This window comes from Trichomonas vaginalis, chromosome III (genome assembly GCF_026262505.1).
Source record: "Trichomonas vaginalis G3 chromosome III, whole genome shotgun sequence".
In the NCBI taxonomy this organism is placed as follows: Eukaryota; Parabasalia; order Trichomonadida; family Trichomonadidae; genus Trichomonas; species Trichomonas vaginalis.
The window spans coordinates 26,116,247-26,144,014 of NC_067205.1; the positions used below are offsets into that span (position 1 = coordinate 26,116,247).

The 27,768-nt window shown below is 30.1% G+C and overlaps 5 protein-coding genes and 1 pseudogene across 6 annotated transcripts, besides 10 other annotated features; 4 read left to right on the forward strand and 2 right to left on the reverse strand.

Annotated features, from left to right (window-relative positions):
* Positions 1–1,315: part of a mobile genetic element that runs on past the window's edge.
* Positions 1,316–2,236: a mobile genetic element.
* A 24-nt stretch (positions 2,237–2,260) lies between these two features.
* Positions 2,261–2,325: a mobile genetic element.
* Positions 2,326–3,325: a mobile genetic element.
* On the forward strand, positions 2,349–2,821 carry TVAGG3_0766930 (uncharacterized protein; the record flags this gene model as incomplete). Its single annotated transcript, XM_051245846.1, has 1 exon — positions 2,349–2,821. A coding segment is annotated over one exon (473 nt), but the record flags the coding sequence as incomplete, so codon positions are not given.
* Positions 3,326–4,304: 979 nt separating the features above from the next.
* Positions 4,305–4,493: a mobile genetic element.
* Positions 4,494–4,508: 15 nt separating this feature from the next.
* Positions 4,509–5,549: a mobile genetic element.
* Positions 5,550–5,914: 365 nt separating this feature from the next.
* Positions 5,915–6,061: a mobile genetic element.
* Positions 6,062–6,750: 689 nt separating this feature from the next.
* Positions 6,751–8,558, forward strand: TVAGG3_0766970 (lipoteichoic acid synthase family; the record flags this gene model as incomplete). Its single annotated transcript, XM_001296139.1, has 1 exon — positions 6,848–8,293. One exon carries the CDS (start codon positions 6,848–6,850, stop codon positions 8,291–8,293), a length of 1,446 nt encoding a protein of 481 aa, XP_001296140.1.
* A 2,469-nt stretch (positions 8,559–11,027) lies between these two features.
* On the forward strand, positions 11,028–12,820 carry TVAGG3_0766980 (glycine-rich protein family; the record flags this gene model as incomplete). The annotated part of the gene is made up of 1 exon (XM_001298031.2): positions 11,147–12,094. The coding sequence occupies one exon, from the start codon at positions 11,147–11,149 to the stop codon at positions 12,092–12,094; it is 948 nt and encodes a 315-aa protein (XP_001298032.1).
* Positions 12,821–13,089: 269 nt separating this feature from the next.
* TVAGG3_0766990 (bifunctional inhibitor/lipid-transfer protein/seed storage 2s albumin superfamily protein family) lies at positions 13,090–16,491 on the forward strand (the record flags this gene model as incomplete). The annotated part of the gene is made up of 1 exon (XM_051245847.1): positions 14,918–16,426. The coding sequence occupies one exon, from the start codon at positions 14,918–14,920 to the stop codon at positions 16,424–16,426; it is 1,509 nt and encodes a 502-aa protein (XP_051092434.1).
* A 1,735-nt stretch (positions 16,492–18,226) lies between these two features.
* Positions 18,227–20,354: a mobile genetic element.
* On the reverse strand, positions 18,300–20,160 carry TVAGG3_0767010 (annotated as a pseudogene). Its single transcript has one exon. A coding segment is annotated over exon 1 (1,861 nt).
* A 4,273-nt stretch (positions 20,355–24,627) lies between the features above and the next one.
* Positions 24,628–24,805: a mobile genetic element.
* A 355-nt stretch (positions 24,806–25,160) lies between these two features.
* Positions 25,161–27,768: part of a mobile genetic element that runs on past the window's edge.
* On the reverse strand, positions 26,176–26,922 carry TVAGG3_0767040 (MULE transposase domain-containing protein; the record flags this gene model as incomplete). Its single annotated transcript, XM_051245848.1, has 1 exon — positions 26,176–26,922. One exon carries the CDS (start codon positions 26,920–26,922, stop codon positions 26,176–26,178), a length of 747 nt encoding a protein of 248 aa, XP_051092435.1.

The window sequence follows — 27,768 nt, forward strand, 5'->3', positions numbered from 1 at the left end:
ACATTAAATCAGGAACTATTCCAGAAGGTTTTTACATTCATAATATGAAGGATGGTAGAGTTCAGTTTAGAAAGATAAAGCAACCATTAGATAAAGAAGGAATTTTGAGAAAGATTAAACTTCATGAGGACAACATTGCTGAACTTAAGAAGAAGCTAGAAGAGTTGGAGAAAGGAAGAGAGTTATAAAGCAATGAATTCAACAGGGTAGAAAACCGGGTGAAAAAAGAGGTGAGATTTCACCTAAATTTATTTTTGCATTCAACCCAGGCTGTTGTCAAAATGTCATGTTGTCATCATTTTTAAAAGAAGTTAAATAACCTGGTGACATGGTGACGTGGTGACACTTTCAGTTCTTCAAAAATAATTCATAAATGCTGCATTCTCTCCTAAAAATATTTTTGCATTCAACCCAGGCTGTTGTCAAAATGTCATGTTGTCATCATTTTTAAAAGAAGTTAAATAACCTGGTGACATGGTGACGTGGTGACACCTTCAGTTCTTCAAAAATAATTCATAAATGCTGCATTCTCTCCTAAAAATATTTTTGCGCTATGTTTTCATACGTGTGAGGGTGGTGATATCATTAATTTTTAAGTTTATTTTTATATAAATGACAGAACAAAAATATAACATTTCTACTCAGCAGGAATGAGACCCTTACTGACTATGTATTCGTTTAATGCTTGATGAAAACAATGGTACATATTATCGTATGGGTATACACAACGTCTGTTTCCATCGTCGTCGTATATGTAGAGCTCAAATCCAGTCCAACCTTCTTTTGTACAATATGTAGCTTTATTTAAGCATGCATTTATGTAGATAAGGCAATTTTCTTCATCGCTCCAGAAATAATTTTTGTTCTTTGTTGAAATAGTTTTCGTTCCTCTGCGACCATAAGGAATGTATGCAATGAACTTTGCGTCATATGGGATTGTAATATATTCAGGTTTCTTTCATCGTCAATGGGTCTGTCTTTGTTAAAATGCATGTTTCTCAGTTTTACTTGAGTTTTGAATAGTTCACGGAAACGTTCTGGGAAAGAGTCATAGTAAATGTAGTCAGACATGTCTTTGTAATGAAATAAAAAATTAAAAAAAATAAAAATAGGGTTATTTTTTATTTAGTGAGGACGGTAGTGAAGTCATTAGTGAAGTCGTTTATGTGTCAGATGGTTTTGTAAATATTTAAGGTTAAGTTGGTGTTATGGTTGTGTTGTAAAATATACGTTAGTGGTTTTGTAAAGTGTCAAAACCGTTAAGTGGTGTACGGAGGCGCGCAGTGCCACAGTACACTACTTAGGGATACTAACTATTGAAGAGTCTCCATTATCATTTCCATCTGAGCTGAGGAACATTAAATATCTTACAAACCCTCTTCCACATCCCCCCCTCAAGACATATGGTAGAAAGAGCTTTTAGAGAGCTGGGCTTGGCACGTCCAAGGGGACCCTATCGGCCAAAAGGAAAGACAAGATACTTAGCTGCCTTTCCTAACCAAATATGGCACGTTGATATCCACTTTCTTGGCAAAAAGAGAAGTCAGATTCTTTATGCTGTGATTGATGACTGCACAAGGCTCATCATAGAATGGCAGCATCTTTCGTCAAAACATGCTAGCCAAACAGTGAAAGTAATTAAGAGAGCAATAGCCCGTTATGGACCACCACATACAATTTGGTCCGATAATGGCGGCGAGAATAAAGGCGAGTTCCTAAAGGCTATGAGGGTTCGGGGGATCAATAATGTATATATTGTCCCCCATTGCCCATACCAAAATGGGAAAATCGAGCGCTTGTGGCCTAACATAGAGAGCAGAGAGTTGTCATGGGCAAAGATTCAACAATGGGTTGAGTACTATAATGCTAAACCTCATCTAGCATTACCAACTCATTATGTGAATGGAAAACAAATTCACTATAGCCCATCTGAAATGTGGAAGAAACTTCCAATTTGGAAGAGGGGAATGCCGGCAAAATGGATTGTGGATGGAGTCTCTCAAGATTTTCTTCCAGGTTCACTTATGGCCAATGAGATGCCAGAGCTCCAAGGAATCGAAGAAGATGAATGGGAAAAAGAAGGCGAGGAAGTTGAAGAAGAAGAAAATAAGGCGAATCCGGTTGAAATAGAAGAAGATATAGTAATGAAGAAGAAGAATACGAAGTAAATTATGAAGAAGAATATCAAGAAGATTATGAAGACCCTTATGAAGAAGATTATGATGATTCATTTTAATATTACGAATAAAATGTCACTTTTTCTATTTTTGACATGTAAAGTTGTCACTTTTCTGTCAAACCGTTTTATCGTTTTCGTATATAACAAAAATACGATAACAATTAAGGATATGCTCACTAAATTGAAATCTTTTATTCCACCAAGCAGATTCAAGAATATTTATTCCGATCAAGGTCCGGCAATTATAGCTGCTGTTAGAGAATCAGGCTTTTCTTGCGATCATAAATTTTGCTTACGTCATTTTGCAACAAAAAGGGAATACATCAATGTCTATTCCGAAATTGTTGAAGTCGCTTACGCAGACCATCCTCAAAAACGAATTGACTTGATTAAAAAGTTAGAAACTCGTTTACAAGAGGAATATCCAAACCGCGAAAATAATCAGGATCTCTTTAAGTACTTAGATAGTATTAACCCATTTGAAGGATTCGCTGACTACACCGCTGGCATACTCACAACATCTCTTATTGAATCCCTTAATGCCGAAATTAAAGATAAATGGGATACATATGAACCCGCCGAACTAATTATCCGTCTCATTGAACATGAATTCAATCTTGTTAAAAATGTTTTAACAGGTGATTTTAAATCAGATAATATTATCAAAAATCTAAATGAAACTTTGAAACATTCAGATATGTTTAGCTCGGTATTATATGATCCAATTCAAGAATTATATTATGCAACTTTTGGTCGCTATACATATTGCGTAAAAATTATGTCAGATTCACAATATTCATGCACATGTAAGCACATCGAATTATACGGATTACCTTGTATTCATGTAATCGCCGTATTGAATCACTTTTCGAACAAAAATCTTCTTAAAAATTTGAATGATGCAGTTCATGCTCGCTTCAAATGTTCAGAGTTTATGACTCCTGTGGAAGATTTAATGAAATTTTATGTTGACCAAGCATCTTTAAAAATTCCCGGAATAAATTTCAACCTGGGAGAGATTGAAAAATTAAGGGGAAAAAGGACTAGGATTAAAGCATTTTACGAAAAGTGATGCTGTGTTGTTAGTTATTTATTTACTTTTTTTAATATTTTTTAAAAAAATAAAAGAAAATTCAAATAATTTTGTATCTCCCATGATATATCGACCCACGAGTACTAATGTGGCTATAATTAGAGATTGCAACTCTATTATGATCATAGTCCGGTGATATACAATAAGATTCAAATTTTGAAAGAATTAAATTAATAAAATCCCGGTGAAAAAAATAAAAACAGCTTCTAAAAGTATAGTTATCTTAAAATACGAACTTTAACACAAGTTTTTTGATCCAATAGAAAATTGAATTCTTTGAATAAATAAAATATTTTATGTATTAACATATTAAATTTCCTAATTATTTTTTCTTCTTGGGAAAATTTTTGAATTCGAATAGAAAATTCAATAAATTGAAATTGGGTTGAAAGAATTCTCCATATTAACTTGTCATATATTTCAGATCATATAAATTAAGTTAATTAAATTTTTTAAAAACCTTAATAGGATAAAAAAAAGAATTTACACTCTCTCACTTTGAAAACGTAGAAAATGCCAATCTATTGGTATACATTTTAGTTTTGTTAAGTTTACAAAACGATTACTCTAGATTTTAAAGATTTATCAAGAATTTAGAGAATATCCTTCTCAAAACAACTTCAATAGCGAAGGATTAGTATTGAATCGGATTTGTAACATAATTATAGTACATTACAATACAATTTCTCCGACTTTTAAATATTTTTGAAATATTTACAAAATATGCTCTTTCTATCATCGATACTTTAATACAGAGCAAATTTAGTAAATGTCATCACGTTATTTTTTCATAAATCGTTTTCGAACTTTTGAAATATTTATTTTAAACCAGTTTTCTACATTTAATATGTGAATTATATCAAAAGTAGATGGGCGATACTTGTAAATCTATTTAAACTATTAGTTTGCTATTATTGAAGAACTTTATAATTTTTTTTTCTTATGTATGGAATTAAAGATAATTTTGCGATTCCAACTGGTTTTTCTATATGAGTTAAATATGCCAAGTGAAATTGGACTTGCCAATATTGTAAATTGAAGTATGGACTATATATCGATTTTCATTGATTGATGAATAACTCGGAGTAATGTAATTGTTGATAATGAAAAATAGTTTTCAATTGCTGGTAAGGGCCAATGTATGTTCAATAGCTCCGAAAGCAAAAAATGCACGTTTAGAAAAAGATGATAACGATTAAATTACAAAATCAATAATGACCCACAAAATTTTGTTAAGGGTGCACCCGTATGTACGTTTATTTGAGAGGAGGAGGATTACCCTCTCAATTTTGAGGGATTCGTTAGTTTATTTTCTCAATGAATATGCAATAAAATTTGATTTTTACCTTATCAATATACTTCATATAATATACACATGTTCATGTAAAAACTTTTTTCCAAAATCCTCAGGAATTAAGGGATTTTTGAATTTTAAGAATTTTTTTCGAATTTTTTCGAAAAAAAAATATTTTCAGAACAGCCTTAACGGCTAAGATTTAGGAACAATGTTAAGTATCAAAAAGAAAGGAGGTCTGATATAGACAACATATATCGTTGAAGGTTGAAAAAATCTCTAATATTTGAGCCCAAAATTTCAAATTTTAATTTTTTGAAAAAAGAGGCCACCCGTATGTACGTTTATTTGCGAGGAGGAGGATTATATTTTTGAAAGTGTGAAACATTATGAATATGTTAATTATATAATAATATGTATTATTATAAAAAAGAAAAAATAAAGCACGTTAAAATTTTTCTTTCTTGATTTTTGACAAAATCTACTTAGAATTATGCAAAATATGACTAAATAATTATAAATTTCAAGTTAAATTTTAATTTTGATAAATAATTTAAATTTCAAAATATCAAGTTCAGTTCGACTATGTATGTAGTAATTCCTCAATAAAGTGCCAAAACCCTATTAAAATATATGAACATTTTCAACATTTTAATGTTTTTATTTAAAAATTTGATGGAATATGAGCTTCAAACAATTATTATGTAAATAAAAATAATTAAATATATGTATTTATTCGTATTACAACCGTAGTAAGTCGATTCTTCCTTTCTTCTACTGAGTTTTGAATTTGATTTCGAATTGTAAAGAGATTCAAAGGGAAAATACTAGCGGATAAAAACTACCTCCATGAAAGGGTCATAATGGACTCAAGTTGTATTTTTTGATATTTTTTGCTTTTCGAGCCTAAATAGGTAGCCAAGATAATGCCTAAAAATAAGGTTCTAAATTCTGAAGTTTACATGATCCTCTCGTGTGCACCCTTAAGGTCGTATGAATAAATAACTGATCTGGAGATGCGTTTCCCTGATTTGATTCTTGTTTACTATGTCATTCCCGCCATGGAATTGATTTATTTAAGCAAAAGACTCGATCGAAACTCAATCCTTTCATCTTGCATTCATATTTTCATAAATATTTGGTTATTGTCGATATGTCGAATACTTAACTGTTTCGTACCGAAATGGCTAACAAAAAAGTGACAGAAAACCTTAAATTGTGCGGCAATTTTAATTAAAATAATAAACATTAATTTTTGTGATTGATATTATGCATTTTATTTATATTATATAAGATTTAAATTTAGGGGAAAAATTGGAAAAAAAATAAGATTGGAAGTCTTTAGGTAAGAAGGAAAGGGCAAGAGATATATACTGTACCTATATACCTCTTGCCCTTTCATTCTAAGTAGAAATGGGAGAAACTTTGTCCGCATCATAAGTTATGCGGACAAAGTTTCTCCGATTTCTAATGGGAATTGCAGGCTATGAGGCACAATTCCCCTTATTAGACTTCCAAACTTTGAGTTAATGTCAAGACATTAACTCAAAGTTTGGAAAACTTCTCGTAAGAATCAATCGTCAAAAACCTCGATTGCAGTTATATTCATTGTGTTAAATTTGATTTATTTTGAAATTTTTATAAATTAAATTTTATATAACATAAAGCGTTATGAATTAGTATTTCCATATGAATTTTATCTCGAAAATAGTAATTCTGTACAGTTATATTTCGGTTAATTTTGGAAATTTCTAGGAATACTTTAAGATAGTATGATTATATATAACTCTGCCTTCATGATTTATTTTAGCTTTCGCGCAAATATCAGTTAACTTAACTCCATTATTTGATTTTGTGATGGCTTCACAAAGCCAATCAATATCAATCTCTTCTGGAGAATGTCTTCTCATCTAGAATATTTTCAATACTTTACATACAAACATTTTTATTTCTAAAAAACTTTTTAATTTTTTCTAGGATATATGAATGAAAATAGTTAGAACAAGATTTTGAAGCTCAAAACATTAAAAATTATTAAAGATTTGTATAATATGATTAAAAATGGGAAATAATATGAGGCAATATAAAGGAATATGAATATTAAATAAATATATCTAAATAGAAAGAATCAGAAAAATCAAATTATTGGCGCCAAAAATGTCACCTTTTTGGTGAGCCATTTCGGTATGAGATAATTCAGCAATATATATCAATAAATATAACGAACATCAAGTTCAACAAGCGAACAAAGAGAATAATGATACTAAATAATGTAGAATCAATGATAACGATTCTTTTATTAGCAATTGGCATATCCGCATGCAAAGATGTTTATGAATCTACTGGCCCTCTATTCCATGATGAATGGGTTGCATTACTTCAATCAACCGCCACTTACAAAGATAATACAAAGATTGTAATGCTCTTTGTCGTGAAGTACTTAATAGAAAATTTAATTCTTGCAATTACAGCTTTAGTACTCTTTCATTTTATGACGCAATATACTATTTCGATTTACAAATACAGTTTTAAACCAACATATAGATTCTTATCATTTGTGTACTTGATTTCCTTCATTTTCATGGCTAAACCACTCTACAAGCCGCCAGTAGTCACAAGCAGCAAGTTTTTATATGAAAATTCCGTGCTTCCGAGTTTAGATGAAATTGAGTTTCCAGAGAAGAAAAAGAACTTGATATTTATCAGCTTAGAAGCATACGAGACAATGTATTTTTCTAAGGAACATGGAGGAATATATGAAACATCTAAATCACCAAATTTGGAAAGTTTTGCGTTCTCTAATAACTCGATTTTCTTTTCTAATCTTAATGGGGATAAAGTCGGTGGTGTTAATGTTATTCCAAGAACTAAATTTACAACGGCTGCTCAGTTTGCTATGGCATGCGGTTATGCCTTCTTGACAGAACCTCCACGCTCTGGCCTTACAAATAATGAGCCATATTTTCCTAAATTTAAATGTCTTTGGGATATTCTTAAAGAAGTTGGATACAACACCACAGTAACTTATGGTACAACACCAAATGACTGGGGAATTGGGGATCTATATTATAGTCATGGTATCAATAAGTTATGGAGCAAATATGATGTGCTTCCTAACTCAAATGATATTTATGCATTGGATCGAGATATAACTCCTTTCTTTATGAAAGCTTTAACAGAAATGAGTCAGTCAAAGGATCCATTCTTTGCCTCTTTTCTTACATTGGATACTCATGAACCAGGTTTTAAATGTCAAGATTGTATCTATGAAGAGAATTCTATGATTACAGTAGTGAAATGTTCTGATAAAAGAATCTCTAATTTATTGAAATGGATGGAGCAACAGAGTTGGTATAATAATACTGTGATTGCACTATTTGGTGATCACATTGTGAGAGGAAATGGGTATCCAGAGCTTGCTGAAAGGCATAATTTTTCAAGGCGCCCATTCAATATGATTATTAACTCTGGCATGAGAAGTAACTATACTAGAAATAGAGAATTCACAAGTATGGATATTTATCCAACACTCTTAACAGCAATTGGGACAAAAGTCAAGAAAAATCAACTTGGCATGGGTATTGATTTGTTCAGTGGTCTGCCAACATTAGTTGAAAAATATGGTATTAAAAAATTCATAAAAGAATGTGAAGGAACAAAAATATTTTATAATCATATAATTCATGGGATAGAAGATGATGGTATTAGAGTTAAAGGATTTTTTTAATACCATCTGAAAGAAATCATCCCAAAATAAAACCACTATTTTTAATAACAAATGTTTGCTGAATATTAATAAAAATATCAGAATTATTTGATGTTTAAATCGTAATAAAAGAGAATTTGTGTAATCTCTTTACAATTAATCGATATTAAACCTATATCAATATTTTTATAATTGTTCATTATAAAATCTTGTCTTGATGAAATTCTCCATGATCCTTTAATCAATGCAAATCCTCATTGTTATTTCATGTTCAAGAATATTATTCCGACTCGAATTTTTGTTTATAAATTATATAATATACAAACAATCTTCAGAACCAAATTATTAAACTACACAGACTATGTATTTCCCAACGGGAACCGTCGGATTCCGTCATTGTGGATGATTACGGTAGAGAAAAAATGTAATTTTTAATAACGAATTTTGAATTTTGCAATTTTTTTGGAAATTTATGAGGGATATTAAATGAGCATTTATATTTCTTTTCGGGAGAAGCAGCTATTTTTGTTGTGTTAAGGAGAATTTGATTTTTCTGCGAACAATCGGCGCGTCACGCCAATAGTCTATCATCGATCCGTGACCATCCGTAAATTCTGAGAAGTCTCCCGTGACGGCGTCACTTTTTTACTGCAAATTTGAGAGAAAAAATACGTTTTTCTCGTATAATCTCCCGTAACGGGAGATTTTTTACGTTTTTTCTCTCAAATATTTCATCCGTGAATTTTTTTTGCTCTCTGATGTGGGATAGATCTAAGCATTAAAACTTTTTTTAGTTGAGTGAGAAGAAATGATAATATGTTAATATAGAACATTAGAATATGATAAAGATACACTCATATCGCGATATTTTGAAAAAAAAATTGGATAAAAAATAAATATTACTATTTATTCAACGAAACAAATTAATAGCTTTCCTTGTAAGAAGCACGCTTCAGAGACATTATCTAATACTGGATAGAAGAACTTTGGAAGTACTGCATTGAATGTAGGACTTCGAAAGTTTTATCTATAATGACGTATTTAAAAGCTTCTGGTAACTATAATTGTAAATTTGGGCGAGATGCTCAAAGTACTTCTGTAGCCACTCATTGATTGAGAAGCAATAGAAGAATTTTAAGTGTGGGTAGTATACTCGCATTCTTTGATCCATAATGGACAAATAATTGTATGTTCTATACATAGTAAGGTAAAGTTATTCTAATGTAAATTAATAAATATGTAACATTGGAACAATCTTACCCTACTATGCTAAAGATTCGGTTGATTGCTTACTTCGAATGATACTTCATGCTAATATTGAAATTGATAAAGCTTTATGTGAATACTAATATTAATGATAAGTTAAATTTGAATAAACTGTGCGACAGGTAAAGTAGCAAGCGAAATTATTTATTGTGAAAGAATAGTTTTGAAATACACATGCTCGGCTTACGCCGAGCGAATTAAAGTAACGTACAATTTTTAACGTACAAAAAAAAAACGCGGCGGACAGCAATGATATATTCACGGCAAACGGTAGGCTTTTTATAAAAGTTGGGAAATGCATATACACAGATGAATCACATTAAAATATTCAATATTATTTATTCAAATATTTTTGGAAAATTCTGAATGAAAGGTTGCAATTCAAATCAATTCAAATTTTTTGGGTGTTTTTTTCATGAATTCAAAACAAACAATTTCATCCTTTATTTTTAACTAAATTTCTAGAAAACATCTCTTACCATTTTATAACTCCATTCCAGGAATGATTTCTAATGAGAATAAAACAAACCTTGTTTGAAAATTTTTTATTGTCGAGTTATCTAATATTTTATCTCTCTGTATTTATAAATGCTCAACACTATTCTTTAAATAAATTATGCAGAAGAAACAGCACCATGTGTATTAAGAATGTCAGCTATATTTGTTTACTAATAAAATTTGCTACAATATCAAGATCTGTTCAGATTTATCTTTTTCATTGAGATTTGCACAATATGATATGCGCAGTTCGAGTGTTTCCTTTCAAATAAAACATGTTGCATGATGAAGAACAGTTCCTCTAAATTCATTTTTTCATCGTTATTTATTCATAATTTTTGTGGTGTAGTTGGTGAGAAATTCCATCTGCTTTTCTTCCTTCTAGACAAACGATAGCTTCCTATGCATTCACGAAAACATTCTTATCTAATTAATTTGTTATTTTTTTCTTCTTTGCAATGGTGCTCAATCGTGTTATATGTGATTATCATATTCCAAATGATACAATTGTCACTGTTTTCTTTGGTTAATTAGTTAACTATCAAACCGAATGAATCGATAACTTTGCTGAAAAATCATTTTCACTATAACTACTTCTTTTGATTGCTTTCGTATCTGTTTACCTCTGGCCAATGACAATTCGCACTGCTGGAAATCAATTTTGTTTATTGCAAGACATAGCCATGAAATAAGTAATGCATTTATCATTGGTTGTTAATCAAATTTTTTGTATGAATATATCTCAGAATGCATGGTCTTATTTAATATTTGATGGTGTTATGCACGGGGATACTTCTCAATCTCTTTGTAATTAAAGTTGCTGTCTTAAATAGAAATATTTATCAAAAAAATATCGAGTAAATGTTCTGAAAATATTATTTTACTCAATATTCTGATTATATTTAATAATAAAATATAATGTATTTGACATTTTGGTTAAATTCAAATCATAATAATTGAATTTACAAACTAAGATAGACAATGAAAGCTGCTAAAACGACTCACGCACTTAGAATGTTATTTTAACTTGCCTTTAAGGCTCTGAAATGACAAAAGATAAAAAAACTGACATTTTTTTCAATGTTAAAAGGCAAGTAAAATGGCTTCAATATGGAATTTCGATTACAGGATAATAGCATTGGACGACCGAAAGTAGATAATGGAACTATTGTAGATTTTTTAAGATATACGTTATATTACCCTTGCAATAATAGCCTCACATGCACGCCATATGTTACGACACTCAAGCCAGGGTACTACAAATTCGAGCTCTACGGTGCAGCCGGAGGATTTGCTCGTGCAAATAAAGGCGGAAATGGAGGCTACAGTGTTGGATATTACGTAAATAACATCTCTACAGAAGCATATTTCTTTCTTGGCGGAAAAGGTGAAGATGGACCAAAATTCCATAAATCAAATAATAACACGCCAGGAGGGTTTAATGGTGGAGGTTTTAGAGGTTATGACACTCATTATGGAACCTACTCCGGTGGTGGTGGCGGTGGAAGTACAGACATTAGAATCGGCTCTGATAAAATTGAGAGCAGAATAATCGTCGCTGCCGGTGGAGGAGGTGCTTGTGGGTATGATAATGAAAACGAAGGAGGAAATGCTGGTGGACTCCATGGAAGTGATGGAAAATCCTTACGACCTGAAGGGAGAGTTGGTGGAGGTGACACTGATCAATCAGGCGGAATAGCTTATTCATATCGAGGTGCAACAAGTGGCAGCCTATTTTATGGTGGTAATGCCTCTACAATGCTAGATGCATATGGTGGAGGAGGCGGATACTTTGGTGGTGGCGGTGGTTCTTCAACAGTCGACCATTATCAAGGTTTCTGTGGGTCAGGTGGCGGTGGTAGTGGGTATACAGGAGGTGTTTGGAGTTCGGATAGATTCAAAGTCACTGCTGAAACAAGTGAAGGCTCCAACGAAGGTAATGGATACATGAATATATATTATTTCGGGAATTCTGAATCTAATTATGCTATTAGATGCAAAACAATTGTTTGCAGATGTAGATTTAGACATATATATTTCTGTTTATGGTTTAAATAATCATTGTCGAAAAATAAGCTATAAAAGTTCAAAGAATAATGATTTAATCATTATTATATGACTGTTCTCGATGTCTTCGCTCTGTTATAATCAAAGGCTGCCTGTTCCGGTCCAAATTAATTCTTGAAGATTTGTTGATTTTCAATCAATTAGTACTGAAATAGCCTCATATTGTATTCGTTGTGTCGTTACTTGGATTAGTTTGGTTCCGTATTAAAATTTCTTTTGATTTTTCATATTTTGTTCCGAATAGAATAAACTAGTATATGTAGAGATGTTTCTTCTTTTTTGAGCTAGTAATTATAATTGTAAAAAGAATTTTGTTAAATATTTAAGAAAAAAATTTCATTTGGCTGAAAATAACTGCAAAATTGGGCTTATTTAAAGATTTATGCCTGATAGTCTTTATAAGTGAATCAATTTGTCTGAATCAAAGTTTCAAATAAGATGGCTGACATTTGTAGAAAGCGCTTGGAAGATGATATTAACTAAGTATTTGAAAGTTTCAATCTCCTGTGAGAGCCACAATAGTAAGTTTGAAGTAGTTTACTGCTCACTCGTTGAGATGACTACAAAAACTGTATAAAAAAGTGTCAAAATTAATGTATGGACAAATGCCGGTGATATTATCATGGATATTGGCCATCCCCTTGCAGCGATGCTAGATAGTATATGAAAGAGATGTTTAATTTCTATTATTTTTTTTTAACTCGCTGTGTATTACAATGATAAAGATTAATTTTCCATATGTAATAAACAACTATTATTGGGTATTTTATCAAAATAGCAGCAGCATTCTTTTGGCTTGGTCATAAATCAAATATACGAAAAAGTAACTGATTGTAAAAAATTTTGAGCGGATAAAGATTTGATCGAAGTAATAAATATTCAAAATAAGATTCTGAGTATATATTTCAATTTCTGTCATGCAACTCCAAATTTTTGTTAAAATTGAATACATCCAGAATTTAGACGATTATTTTTTTAATGTTGAATTTTAGCTCTTTTTTATCTACTTTCCGCTTGGACAAATTCGCCAAAAGGCTATTTGAAGATCAAGTGGAACCAGAACCAAAAGGATGGTACCTTATCAGTCCTTTAATCCCATTAAAATCCAAAAAATTTGACAATTATAGGCAAACCTATCCAGACATTTTTAGATTTGAACATCGAATTACTCACGAATCATACATATCTTATCTTACAAACGAGCAATATGCAGAATTTTCGACAAATATCGATTTTAACATTGAAAGTCATCGAAGATATGAATTTCTACGCCTCAGGTATTCTCCTACATCTTATTACAGATTCCGTGCAACAGATGACTGGGACTACAACATCAGTTGTAAAAAATTAAGGTATGAGCACTTTTTATGTTATGAAGAAAACACTACAATATTGGACCAGATTTCTGAGGTTCCAGAAGTTTTAGAGTACCAAGTTATTCCATCTTTTTCATATAATCAAAAATTTTCAGATTTAGATTCTGGCGCCATCGATGAAGAGGTTTTACAAGGTAATCAGCTATTCAGGACTTCAAATTCTTTAAATCAATATGGAATTACTGGTAGAAACCAAAAAATTACGTATCATGGTTTTGGAATTGACTTAAATCATTCGTTTTTCTATGATAAAACTGGTGATATGACTGATGCTTTTGATATTCGCTACAATGAAAATATAGATTACCATAGAAAAATTTCAAGATACGATTTACAAACTGAAACCGTTGATTCAACAACTGATGGAACGTACTTTGCAAGCATCATTGCAGGTAAACCATATAATTATGATGATTCTACTGTCAAAGGTTACTCTGGAGTTTCATTTGATTCGAAATTACATGTTATTGAGAAAAACTTGACATTTGTCAACCAAACATTTGTAAATGAATCAAATCCGAACGAAACTTACACCAGAGAAATGGTTGCAAACGAAACATTTGTATATGATAATGATAAGTTGATGGATCTCATGAAACAAGCTGATTCCCATATCATTACCACTCCATTAGTGTATAATTCCTTGTTCCACACGAATACAGACGAAATAAATTTATTGGCATGGAAAAACAAGGAAATTTTGTTTGTTTTACCAGCAGGAGACGTCAATGGTGAGATGAGTAGTCCATCTGATGCCTTGAATGCGTTAACTGTCGGTTCAATCAAAAATAATTTGGAAGAAGCTTCTGATTTCACAACTCCCGGTCCATCTTATTTCGGAGCGAAGAAACCAGAGGTTGTAGCACCTGGAGAACTCATCCTTGGCGCTAAGAAAGGCGTTCCTTTCGATGATGAAAATTCAAATCCTCTAAATTACCAAAATGGAACGTACGCAGCGGCAATGCAAGTAGCTGGCCTTGCAGCACAAGTCAGGCAGTACTTCGTTGATGGCTATTACCCAACTTTATCTGCAAATCCGGAAAATTCAATAAATCCAACTTCATCGTTAATTAAATCCGTAATAATTAATGGAGCCAGGAACCTAACAGAAGCACCCCTGCACAACCCTTATGTCGGTTTCGGAATTCCAAATATCAAAAATTCTCTTGGATTTGGAGATTTCGGAGTCAGATTCCTCGACAGAGAGGAGATATCGCCACGTGATCATATCATGTACAAACTGACCACAGATAGAAGGTCTGATTTCTCAATAACTATGAATTATTTAGATATCCCGTTGTCAACCTTCCAATTTGGCATTTTGTTTGCAGATCTTAACTTAGCTGTCGAAGCAAATGGAATGGTGTATTTAGGAAACAATTTGAATCGTAAATTATCCGAAGAAAAAACAAATACAGAAAGAATCATCATAAAAGATATGGATCCGCAAGAAATCATTATTCATATCTATTCCAATGATTATTACTTAGAAGATGATGAAAAAGTCACTTTTTCTTTGTCAATTTTTGGCGGTTTTGACACTCAAAATTCCCTATTAAATCCAATCAAAATTGAAAGGGAAAGAAACAATATACAATGTCCAGGCAACTGCAGTGGACTTGGCCAATGTGTTGACAATGGAATATGTGAATGCGAAGAAGGAAGAAGAGGAATTTATTGTCAAAACAAAATGAGATTACTTTATTATTTTAATGCTATTTGGGCAACAAGAATTTACGATGTTTACGATGAAGATGTTGAATATCTTTATTTCCAACTTCCTCAACATCATACATTTGATATTGTTTTGTCTACTAATTGGCATACAAATGCTGTTTATAATATGATTGTTTCTGTAACAGATGATAGTTACGGAATATCAGGAAAAGGAAGGAAATTCATGTTCAGATGTGATCCACAACATTATAATGGATGGTATGGAACTGATGAAATAATTACTAAAAATAATAGAACAATTATTTTGGGTTGTTATAATTTAAACAGAGGAGAAAGTCATGGAAAACTGTATATTGATTTACATTATCATACAACACCAAATCCAACACCAATCGCTACTCCTACTCCTCCTGCTACTCCTACTTTAGCTCCTACACAAACCCCTTTCGTAACTCCTATAGAAACTGCTTATGAAACTCCTTACAAAACTGCTTTCCAAACAGCTTATCAAACACCTTATTACACTGAAAGTTTTACTCCTTTTGTTACTCCTTATGAAACTGTTTCTGTCACTCCTTATTTAACAGCTGATTTAACTCCTTTCCAAACTGTTTCTAAAACACCTTTTGAAACTTTTGTTGGAACACCTTTTATTACTCCTGATGTTTCTAAAGCTGTTACACCTTTCATTACACCATTTACAACATCAGAAGAAACTCCATATTCAACTGCTTCAGAAACACCATATGAAACAGTTTTTCAGTCACCATTTGTTACATTTGTTTCTACACCATCATTTACCTTGAAAGAAACAGCATTTGAAACAGCATATTCAACACCATCATCAACTGTTTCTAATACACCATATTCAACACTCCAAAGTACTCCATCAGTTTCACGAACACCAGCACGAACAATCTTTGTTCCAATTGATTCAACATCATCCGATGGTAATGACGACAACAGTCAAAAAGAACATTCAAATAAGAAGAATAATGTTTCATCACTTGTCGGCATTATTGTTGGATGTCTTGTTGGTTTAAGTCTTCTCATTGTTTTGTCCGTTGTTTTGTACCGTCACTTTAAATCAGAAAGTTCTTCATTAACAGACATCGAAAACAAAACAGAAGAAACTAAAATCATCAACTCAGATGAAGAAACATATCTTCAAACTACTATTGAAACCATCCCTCAATCATTCATTTTCACTACAGAGCTTGATGACGATGATGATGCTTCAACTGACGATCCATTTAATTTCTACATTTAACTTTTATTTTCATTTTTATTTTTTGTTTGTTATTCATGTTTTATTTTAAAAGTATTTTATGTTAATATTTCTTTAACTTCTTTTAGGTGATTTCGAATATAAATATAGTAGAGATATGTAAGTTTCCATTTGCATACTTCATAAGAGCTTCGAACTCGTCATCTACAAAGATTCATAGGAAATTCCTATAGAAAATATGCTTATATGGACTCACATTTATAATCAATACAATTACACTGAAAATATATCTAGAGGATGTTTTATTGTCGTCTGGAAAAAGTGACAAAATTATTATTGTCGTCTAAAAAGGTGACAAATTATTATTGTCGTCTGGAAAAGTGACAAAATTATCATTGTCGTCTAAAAAATAGATTTTTCAAGCATGTTTCGGTACCTAAATAAAGGAAGAACATCAATTCCATCTATGTATATAGTATGCAAACACGCATGATATATGGAGTAGCTCTTTATCTGGCTAAAAATCCTATTATTTGAAAATTCGCATTGTCGTCTAAAACCGCCAGACGACAATAATAATACCCCATATATCTATCTCTTTGAAAAAAAATTCATATGAAGTTTTCATTTTCCATAATTAAAAAATATTAAATTTGATTTATTCCCACGATATATAATGTATTTTCAATTTTTAGACTCCTTTAAATTGAATATAATTCAATTTTTGAGACGGCTAATTGAAAATACGGGACGATCTTTAAATTGAACGGTCAATTTAAAGCAATGAATGAGAAAAACTTTGAGCTTAGGGCAAATGAAGGTTTTTACAACGTAGATAGATAGACAAACGTATATGTCATCATTTCAATGAGTATGGTAGATTTCTATAAAAAGTGAGTGCAATATCACATTGCATTTCGAAACATGAGAGAAATAAGCATATATATACGTTATTACATATATATTTATATGCTCTTCAATAATAGCAAACTAATAGTTTAAATAGATTTCCAAGTATCGCCCATCTACTTTTGATATAATTCACATATTAAATGTAGAAAACTGGTTTAAAATAAATATTTCAAAAGTTCGAAAACGATTTATGAAAAAATAACGTGATGACATTTACTAAATTTGCTCTGTATTAAAGTATCGATGATAGAAAGAGCATATTTTGTAAATATTTCAAAAATATTTAAAAGTCGGAGAAATTGTATTGTAATGTACTATAATTATGTTACAAATCCGATTCAATACTAATCCTTCGCTATTGAAGTTGTTTTGAGAAGGATATTCTCTAAATTCTTGATAAATCTTTAAAATCTAGAGTAATCGTTTTGTAAACTTAACAAAACTAAAATGTATACCAATAGATTGGCATTTTCTACGTTTTCAAAGTGAGAGAGTGTAAATTCTTTTTTTTAATCCTATTAAGGTTTTTAAAAAATTTAATTAACTTAATTTATATGATCTGAAATATATGACAAGTTAATATGGAGAATTCTTTCAACCCAATTTCAATTTATTGAATTTTCTATTCGAATTCAAAAATTTTCCCAAGAAGAAAAAATAATTAGGAAATTTAATATGTTAATACATAAAATATTTTATTTATTCAAAGAATTCAATTTTCTATTGGATCAAAAAACTTGTGTTAAAGTTCGTATTTTAAGATAACTATACTTTTAGAAGCTGTTTTTATTTTTTTCACCGGGATTTTATTAATTTAATTCTTTCAAAATTTGAATCTTATTGTATATCACCGGACTATGATCATAATAGAGTTGCAATCTCTAATTATAGCCACATTAGTACTCGTGGGTCGATATATCATGGGAGATACAAAATTATTTGAATTTTCTTTTTTTTTTTAAAAAATATTAAAAAAAGTAAATAAATAACTAACAACACAGCATCACTTTTCGTAAAATGCTTTAATCCTAGTCCTTTTTCCCCTTAATTTTTCAATCTCTCCCAGGTTGAAATTTATTCCGGGAATTTTTAAAGATGCTTGGTCAACATAAAATTTCATTAAATCTTCCACAGGAGTCATAAACTCTGAACATTTGAAGCGAGCATGAACTGCATCATTCAAATTTTTAAGAAGATTTTTGTTCGAAAAGTGATTCAATACGGCGATTACATGAATACAAGGTAATCCGTATAATTCGATGTGCTTACATGTGCATGAATATTGTGAATCTGACATAATTTTTACGCAATATGTATAGCGACCAAAAGTTGCATAATATAATTCTTGAATTGGATCATATAATACCGAGCTAAACATATCTGAATGTTTCAAAGTTTCATTTAGATTTTTGATAATATTATCTGATTTAAAATCACCTGTTAAAACATTTTTAACAAGATTGAATTCATGTTCAATGAGACGGATAATTAGTTCGGCGGGTTCATATGTATCCCATTTATCTTTAATTTCGGCATTAAGGGATTCAATAAGAGATGTTGTGAGTATGCCAGCGGTGTAGTCAGCGAATCCTTCAAATGGGTTAATACTATCTAAGTACTTAAAGAGATCCTGATTATTTTCGCGGTTTGGATATTCCTCTTGTAAACGAGTTTCTAACTTTTTAATCAAGTCAATTCGTTTTTGAGGATGGTCTGCGTAAGCGACTTCAACAATTTCGGAATAGACATTGATGTATTCCCTTTTTGTTGCAAAATGACGTAAGCAAAATTTATGATCGCAAGAAAAGCCTGATTCTCTAACAGCAGCTATAATTGCCGGACCTTGATCGGAATAAATATTCTTGAATCTGCTTGGTGGAATAAAAGATTTCAATTTAGTGAGCATATCCTTAATTGTTATCGTATTTTCACTAACAGACCATGCAAATGCAATAGGGATAAGTCTATTATTTGGTGCAGGTGTACCAATAATGAGTAAGTTTCCTTTTTTAATACAAAATAAAAACGTTCCATCAATTTGAATTATTCCGCAAAAAGCTTGTGTTTGCATGTAAAAATGAGTTATTGGAGGAATTACAATAAATGAATAAATTTGAAAGTCTTTTGAATTTTCAGGTAATTCATCACCTTTCTTAAATGTATGCAATTCAATTTCATTGTTAACTTCTTTAACTAAAATCATTTCGCAGAATCCTTGTTCGATTTTGTTTATGATTGAAAAAATTGTTGAGAAATAATTGTAAGATTGAATTCTATCCCCTTTGTGGTTCCTTTAAGTTTATTTACTATATTATGGAACATCGTATAAGTTGCATTGGGAATATTCAATTCTTTTGCAAAAATTTCTTTGCATTGAGGAACATTATCAGAATTTGCTAATTCATAGACTTTTTTTCCTGCTTGCAACTTAAGAATTTTTGGTATATTGTTACTCGGCTTGCATTGCTTTGCTCTATGCTCGTGTTTAATTACTGGAATGAAGAAAAGTTGACCATTTTCATGAGTCTTTACAAGCTCCATGCAAAATTGGCAGTTAGGACAACGAAACTTTTTTCCTTGCTCAAAATTTAATGGATAAAAAGAATTATATGAATCTTTTGCAATAAATATAGCAGCTTCTGTAGGATCTGTAAATTTTAATTTGCTATATCTTTCCTTGAGAATTGGAATTGGGGATTTTCAGGTATTTCCATTCTATATTTCAATTTTTTACGGGAATTCAATTCATTTTGAATTAAATCCAGCATATCAGCTCCATCTCCTTTTTCTTCATCAACAATAGCTTGGATGGATACTGATATAGTTTGATTCTCTTCCACTATTGTCGGTTCGCTTTCCGACATGAGATAAAATTGAAGGTTTAACGTACTTTTGATACTCTGAGTTAAAAAAGAAATAATTTCTTAACATAATTTGATTTATTGGTCCTTAAAAAATTCTGATTCAAAATTGAATTGAATCGAACGAGTTTTCCTTTTGAGTCATTTCAAATATTCATGAGAAAGAAAAAAAATTCTAGCAATTTCAAATATTTTTGATTTGATTGAATTCAAAAGTGTCACAAATATTCAATGAGAAAGAGAAAAGAGATCGAATATGTTGTTTCTGAGCGAATAGTCAAGCAATATTTCGTTAAGTACAAAGATCAGCATCCGGAAAAAAATAAATGGGTATATCAAAATGAGATTCCGCAAGAAATATTTGAAAAATATCTAGAAACGAAGAAAACAGAAAATATTGATGAAATGTTACGCTGTACTCGAATTGTTCATGTTGTTGATCAAGATAAAAAAGAATTTTATCTTGAATTTTCAAAAAAAATCAAATTCATCACATATTAAACAAGAATCTAGATGAAGAACATCAAAAGGCTTATATAGATTATCTTGAAAGTTTACTCAAACTTGAAATAAAAAATAAAAATTAAATTAAATTAACCCTCGTTAGGATATCGTTGCAAATAAAGATCTGTTTCTCAGAAAGATCCTGATTTTCTGATAAATATTCTGTTGTAACTTCTACAAGGTTTAAGATATGAAAAACATTTTTGAATATTTCATCGCTATCAAATCTGCGGAAACATCTGGAATATAATTTCAAATATTTGTGAAGATTTGAATTCTCAATTGCATAATTAATTAAAAATTCATGTGAATTTAAAAAATCGGTAGATAAATTTGCATGGGTATAAGAGGAAGTACACAATAATACCCCTGAACTACATACTCTGTAAATGAATAGTGAGGAGAAAGACTTCGCAGAATTTCAAGTGTTTTTATGAATTCTAAAGCCATCTCAGATGTTATATCGACTGCTTTATAAAATAAAACTATAAATTTGAGAAGATAAACAAAATCTTCGTTATTTATAATTGAATTCACGTCATTAAAAAAGTTGAAATAATTTGATATTAGTATATCCGAACATGGAAGAGCAGTTGCATATCCTGGGTAATATTTTAATAATTTTGTAAAGAAATTTGCAATTGCATAAGTTGAATATTGATTTTCGTACTCAATAATACTAGAAAAAATTTCTTTCTTGAGTAAAACTGCGTTTTGGAAGAATTCAACGTCAAGAATATTGTTTTTAATCAAAGCAATAAATGTATCGATGATATAGAGAGAATTGTCACTGCTGCTTATGAAACGTAATATCTCATCATATTGATCGGAAAATGTTGATAAATAAAGGTATTGTATGTTATCTAAAGCTTTAAAATGAATTAATTTTAATGAAAAAATGAAAAAAATCTGGTTAATATAATGCGATAAATATTCGAATAAATTTTCCAGTAGTATCAAATCTATTTGAAAGATATTCGAAGAAGTGATATTTTGAATTGTGAATTTTAATATTGTTTCATTTTGTGTAGATTGCTCGATAATGAAATGTATCAAAAGATTCATTGAATATGAGTCAATGGAAAAGCTTAAATCCTTAGGGATATCCAAAATAAATCTTAATAAAGAAGATTCGTCTTGAAAATTAGCTTCCGAAAGTTCTATTTCAGTCGGAGCTGGAAGATTCCGATCATTTATGAATCTCGAAACGACAGAAAATTTGTATTGTTTATATTTCATTATTCGAAATGATAAACTTCAAAATCTAAAATTTATTTTTTTACAATATATTTCATCCTATTGTCAAGGCTAAATTTTTCACCGGAAGTGTATCAAAAATTGATAAGATTTACGGTGATCTAATTATGACAATTCAATGCATCTCGTGATATAACGCAGATATAAACACAACTGATATAGCATAACTAATAATTGAGTCAAATAACTAAATTATGTGTTATATTTTACACATATTTCTTCAATTTTGTAATAAATGGATGTTTAACACTAATTTTTTAAGGACTTCGACTTTAGCATCACATAAATATGTTATTTTCTATATTAAAACGTAATTTTGGTGGTCTTAGAATAGAAAAATATGCAATATTCGTGGAGATAATGAGGGTTCTTAAACATGTTCTTAAAAATAAATAAAATACCCAGATTTTCCTTACTTTTACCACCTCTCTAAAGCTGGGGACACCGCCTATCGTTGGGAGTAGCTATTAAATAGAACCACCAAGGGTATTTTTCGAACTGCCGGTGTATTGTAGTGGAAACATCCGATATAATGATTCATTTTGCCAAGGTTTGACTCCCATTTAGCCAAATTTTTTCTTTTTTGGATCATGAATTTTTTTTTGGGTCACTATAAGATTTGTTTCATGTTCTAAATCTGCTGCATATGTAATCTATTTTTATTTACCTATTTTTAAAAATCTATTGGATTGCCAAATTTGAATATATTTAAAATCATAAAACTCCAAAAAAACTATAAATATATGTTTTATGCATAGTGCCGATACTCAAATATCAGATTACTTAGATCCATGAATAATATCCCAATTTTTTTCTTAAAATTACACTTCAAAACTTCTTGCAATCTTATTCTTCATCAATTGTAAATTTTTAAAACCATTTTTTAAAATAATTTTGCGTAAATTTTATTCTCATGTTGTTTTAATCGAAAATTGATACATTTTCAAAAAAATAATATTGACTTATGAAATTCATTTTTAAGGTGAAATAGTATTGTTTTTATTAAAGTATATGAATAATATATAAAAAATTAATGAATAATATAAGCAGATTTTTAGTTTACAAAACAAATATGAGCAATGCAATTTCAAACTTTTGCTGGCAATTTCGATATTGCTCAAGTTTGTAGTATTTGTGATACCTATAACATCGGCTTAATCAAAATTCGATTTTTCTTATGAGTTATTGAGAAAATTTGATTGCAATGAGAAGGATTTCGACGTTTTTGATAAACTAAGAGCTGAGCTTTAGGGGTTCAGTTCATTTATGGCTGTAGTTTGATGCGTAGATCTCTTTTTTATTGTAAATTCTTTCAGCATGGAGATTGAGAATGAATCTTTTGAGAACTTTATGAGTTTTTACACCCGTAAAGAGGTCCTTCGAGGAAAGATAGTCCAGACTACATGAAGATGTGGGTTAACCAAAAAAATCCGATGGTTTCACCATATTCATGTAGATCTTCGAAAAAATGAGCACCAAAAAAGTCAAAAAATAGGCTTTTTATTGGATTTGTACACTAGATCAATAATCTATTTAGGATCTGACACTCTTTTTAGCCAGAGATATGAGGTCCTTTCTAGGAAAACGATCTATTCATCCATAAAAAAAATGAATTATCGTTTTCCCCAGAAATTACATGGGGAGTGGTAAAAGTAAGGAAAATCTGGGTAATACAAATCTTTATTCAATCTTTTGATATTGTTGGTCCTCTCTTTGTGAAAATACTTAACTTCAAATAGTATTATGTTTTACCTAGTGAGGACCTTAAGTTTGCAAAAACATAATAAAAGTAAAATAAAAAAGATCGGATTTATCACAAAACTTTGAGTATTATAGGATTTAATATATTTTCTTAGTAGATTATATGATTTAGTTTCTTAAAATCTAAAGTATTTCATGAGGAAAATATAAATTGAAATTCAAAAAGTAAAAAAAATGTAAACAAATCAAATTTTAAATGGATCAAATGTTGATTTTTCATTCGTTTTCTCATTATCGAAAAAAATTTGGAAAGCTAAGAAGTCAATAACAAGTTATATAATACAACAAAACCCACATCGGATATGTTTTCATCAAATAGTCTCCTAGATTTGTTATGAAATTAAAATATCATGATATTTTAAGGGCTTTTGATTTCAATATTAGAATTATTCAGTTATGTCGTGCTAATATCAATTGCTTTATACAATTAATCGTTTACAAGCTGCAAAAATCGAACAATAATTTGACTTTGTAAAAAAAGTGCGTCATTTTTATTCGTTATACTTACAAAATGTAAGCATTACGAGAAACATTTACATTTGTAAATGTAACAAGTAAAATTGTATCGCATAATTTGACTTTGTAAAAAAAGTGCGTCATTTTTATTCGTTATACTTACAAAATGTAAACATTACGAGAAACATTTACATTTGTAAATGTAACAAGTAAATACATCAGATTTAAATTGTAAATGTAGTTTATCTCTCTCATCTCCTTTTTAAAAGGTATTACATACATACGAACGCATGGGTCACTCAATAATTAGCGTGATAATAATTGAGGATAGACTGTAATCGTAATTTTATTTTTGGACTTATATTTCGACATTTTGAAGTCGCTTGAAAGTCTTGCAAATGATTAAATTTGGAAAATTTGACCTAAGTCTGCATTATTTTGATGACTTAAACAATTCTATAAATCTGTTTTCCTAAAAATTTAAAAAGATATAATTTCAATTTCCCTAAATTTATGTAATTCATATATCACCAAAATATTTGGACTGCATTTCGTTTGTCTGCACCTAATTAAAGTCTAAATACCAATTAATTTTGGAGTTGCATTGCTTTTAATGTAAAAATGCACGTTTAGAAAAAGACAATAACGATTAAATTACAAAATCGATAACCTCTCTGATTTCGCTTTTCAAAAGTTCTAGAATCCGTCCAAAATCAACACGCACAACTTAAATGAATTCAAACAAACAATAATTCATATGCAAAATTTCTTAATTTTCTGTTTTCAGAAGCAATAATCAAATTTAAATATGCTGACTCATTCCATAAATCAGGTTGTGTGATTTTGTTATACATCCATGTGTTTGCCTATTTTTAGTAAATGAGCCATTTTGGTCGAAGACAAATGAGTTTATCAATTTTCGGAAAAAAAAGTTTCCAAAATTAAGTGTTATTAGAAGCATTAAAAAATAAGTAGATTTGTAGATGAATTTAATATAGTATTTTCGGGAAATTAATAATTTCTTGGGGCGCGTAAAGGGTTGGCGTCCTAAGGCGTCCTGATGTAAACTATTCAATTTTTGAGAAGTTTACACCATAATTGAATAGTTTATGGCGTCCTGAGAGGAGATTTCAATGGGTATGGCGTCCTAAAAAATAGAAAAAATGATTTTTTCTCGATTTTTCTAGAAATTGAATTTTTTAAAAAAGAAAAAATCAAAACGTATACATTCAAGAAAGACTATAAATGAAGATTTTTCTATTTTTTTTATTCTAAAACATCTTTTTTTGGATAATTTTTTTAATAAATATGTAAGAAAGATTGAAGAAAAAGTAAATTTACTTTAAGAAAATTCGTTTTACATGATGTAAGACCCATAACAACTATAAATATTCAATTATTTAAAATAAAAAACGAAAAACAGATTAAATGTATCTCACATCAAAATCCATTGACCTAAGGATGTTAAGTTTCTGTTTTTAAAAGTTGATATTTTTTTTAATTTTAAGAAAATTAATAGCATGTTATTAGACAATAGGAGTGTAATGATATTGACTAAACAGAAATGAGAGAATAGAGATATAATTTTGATAAGCAATATTGCGAACAAATTCTGAAGTAAAATCGCGATCAATAATTGAAAATTACGATCATGTACTGAAAAATGACGATCGAATTGAATGAATAGAATTATATCTAAGAAAAAATAAATTGTATTTAGAAGATGAACAAAGAAAGGTGTATGCTAAAAATCATTTAACAATAAATGGAAATAAAACGAAATTGTTAAAAGAAAAAAATGAAAATTGTTAAATAATATATTATTTTTTAGTCATAAGAATAAAAATATAGTAGTTATAAAAGGAATTAGACTTCATATATCAATTCTTTTTCTCTGTAGATGTGGAACGTTTGCTTTTCGATCTCTTTCGATGAACTTGAAAATATAAGTTATTATCGCTGAGAATCCTTTCCGAAATAGGAGCTTTACGTTTAGGAGGATTGTCGGATGAATTTTGTTTTTATTGTTTGATTTTGTTGTTATGGAAGATTTTTTTTATTTTTTTCAGAATTTTGCTTGCTATTAACTGAAACTTGTTTTGACGGCCCAACAATAGCATTTATAGTAGGAAGAATTCCCAATAACGAGCGCATTTTCGATAATTGTTTTTCAATATGATCAAGAAGGTCCAGCTTATGTTCTAGATTACTAGACATTTGATTTGTAGAAGGATGGTTTTGATTTTCTGGTTCTAAATCTGTAGAGTCTGCAATATTTGAATTTTCGGAGCAAATCGGAGCATCTGAACCTTGATTTGTATCGGCTTGCTCAAAATTAGTTTGAATTGGAGTGGATGAATTAAAATCTGGATGATTTAATGTTTCATTAAATAATGCTATAATTTTTTCTCTTTTTTCATTAATAAACTTAGTGATCATTGTATCTTTATCTGTTAGATCGATCGATTTGAGTATATCTGCATCATGAACTGGAATATTTTCGAACAATGAACTCGATTCTATGGAACCATATGGAGAAATCTCGTTCTGAGCCAAAGAAAGATCACTTACGTTGTATTGTTTGATAGAAAAAATTGTTTTCTCAAGTTCTTTTTGAAAGCAGTCAAGAATATAATTTTTGTAGCTATCAGTGATAACGGTTTTTATATGGCGCTCGATCTTCTGGTTATTTTTGATGGCGTTATATTTATCTAATTGGATTTGAGATATCTTCTTAATAGCTTCATAAATGTTTGGATGTTTTAACGAAGAAAATTCTGAATGCATACTCTCGAGGCAATCATTAGTGAATATTGCAATTGCATTATTATATTGAGATATTAAATTGTAGTGCGGCAACCAAACTTTGTTGAAATAATCAATATAATCTTTGATCGAATCAACTTTATTTTGATTAATTATATGCATTGTAAGTACAAATTCTTCATGAGACATGAATGGAGTAATAGAATATAGCTTAAATAAAGAATTTTGTAAAGTATTGAAATTTTTTGTATAAAGTGCTACAAGTTTCCTGTGTAAAGCTTGTTTGAAATGAAATAGGCATCCAATTATACGGACTTTAGGGAAAATTTGTTGAAGTGCCTCTATCATTCCCTTTTCAAAATCACAATGAATTTGAATTAGCTTTGAAAATTGAATACCCTTGACAGTAAAAATATATTCAAATGCCTTCTTATAAGATTCAAATGTGCGGTTTTTCATGAATATAAATAAAAGTGGTAGATATTGATTTGTTGAAGGTTCACAAATCATAATTGTTAGCATCTGTCCTTTTTGAAAATGTTTTGGTGTAATTTTAAAAGTTCCATCGCAAAATAAATCTGTGGCTTCTTTTGCAAATTGAATTGCCTTCTCAAAACCAAAAAACATCGTCTCACAATTTGCTTGAAAATCATGGCCAATGCAAAACTGCTCGCCATTTATTAAACAAAAATTAGCAATTTCATTGTCTGTAATTTTTTCTCCAACAGAAAATTTTCTGGACTTATTATAAACTTCCCTGACCAATGAATCTTTAATTAAAGGGTTTTCATCAGTACCAACAGCAAGTTCTGTCATAAATTTTTTAATCTGCTGAAAAGTGCCGTTGTCTTCAGAAAATTTTGCCAT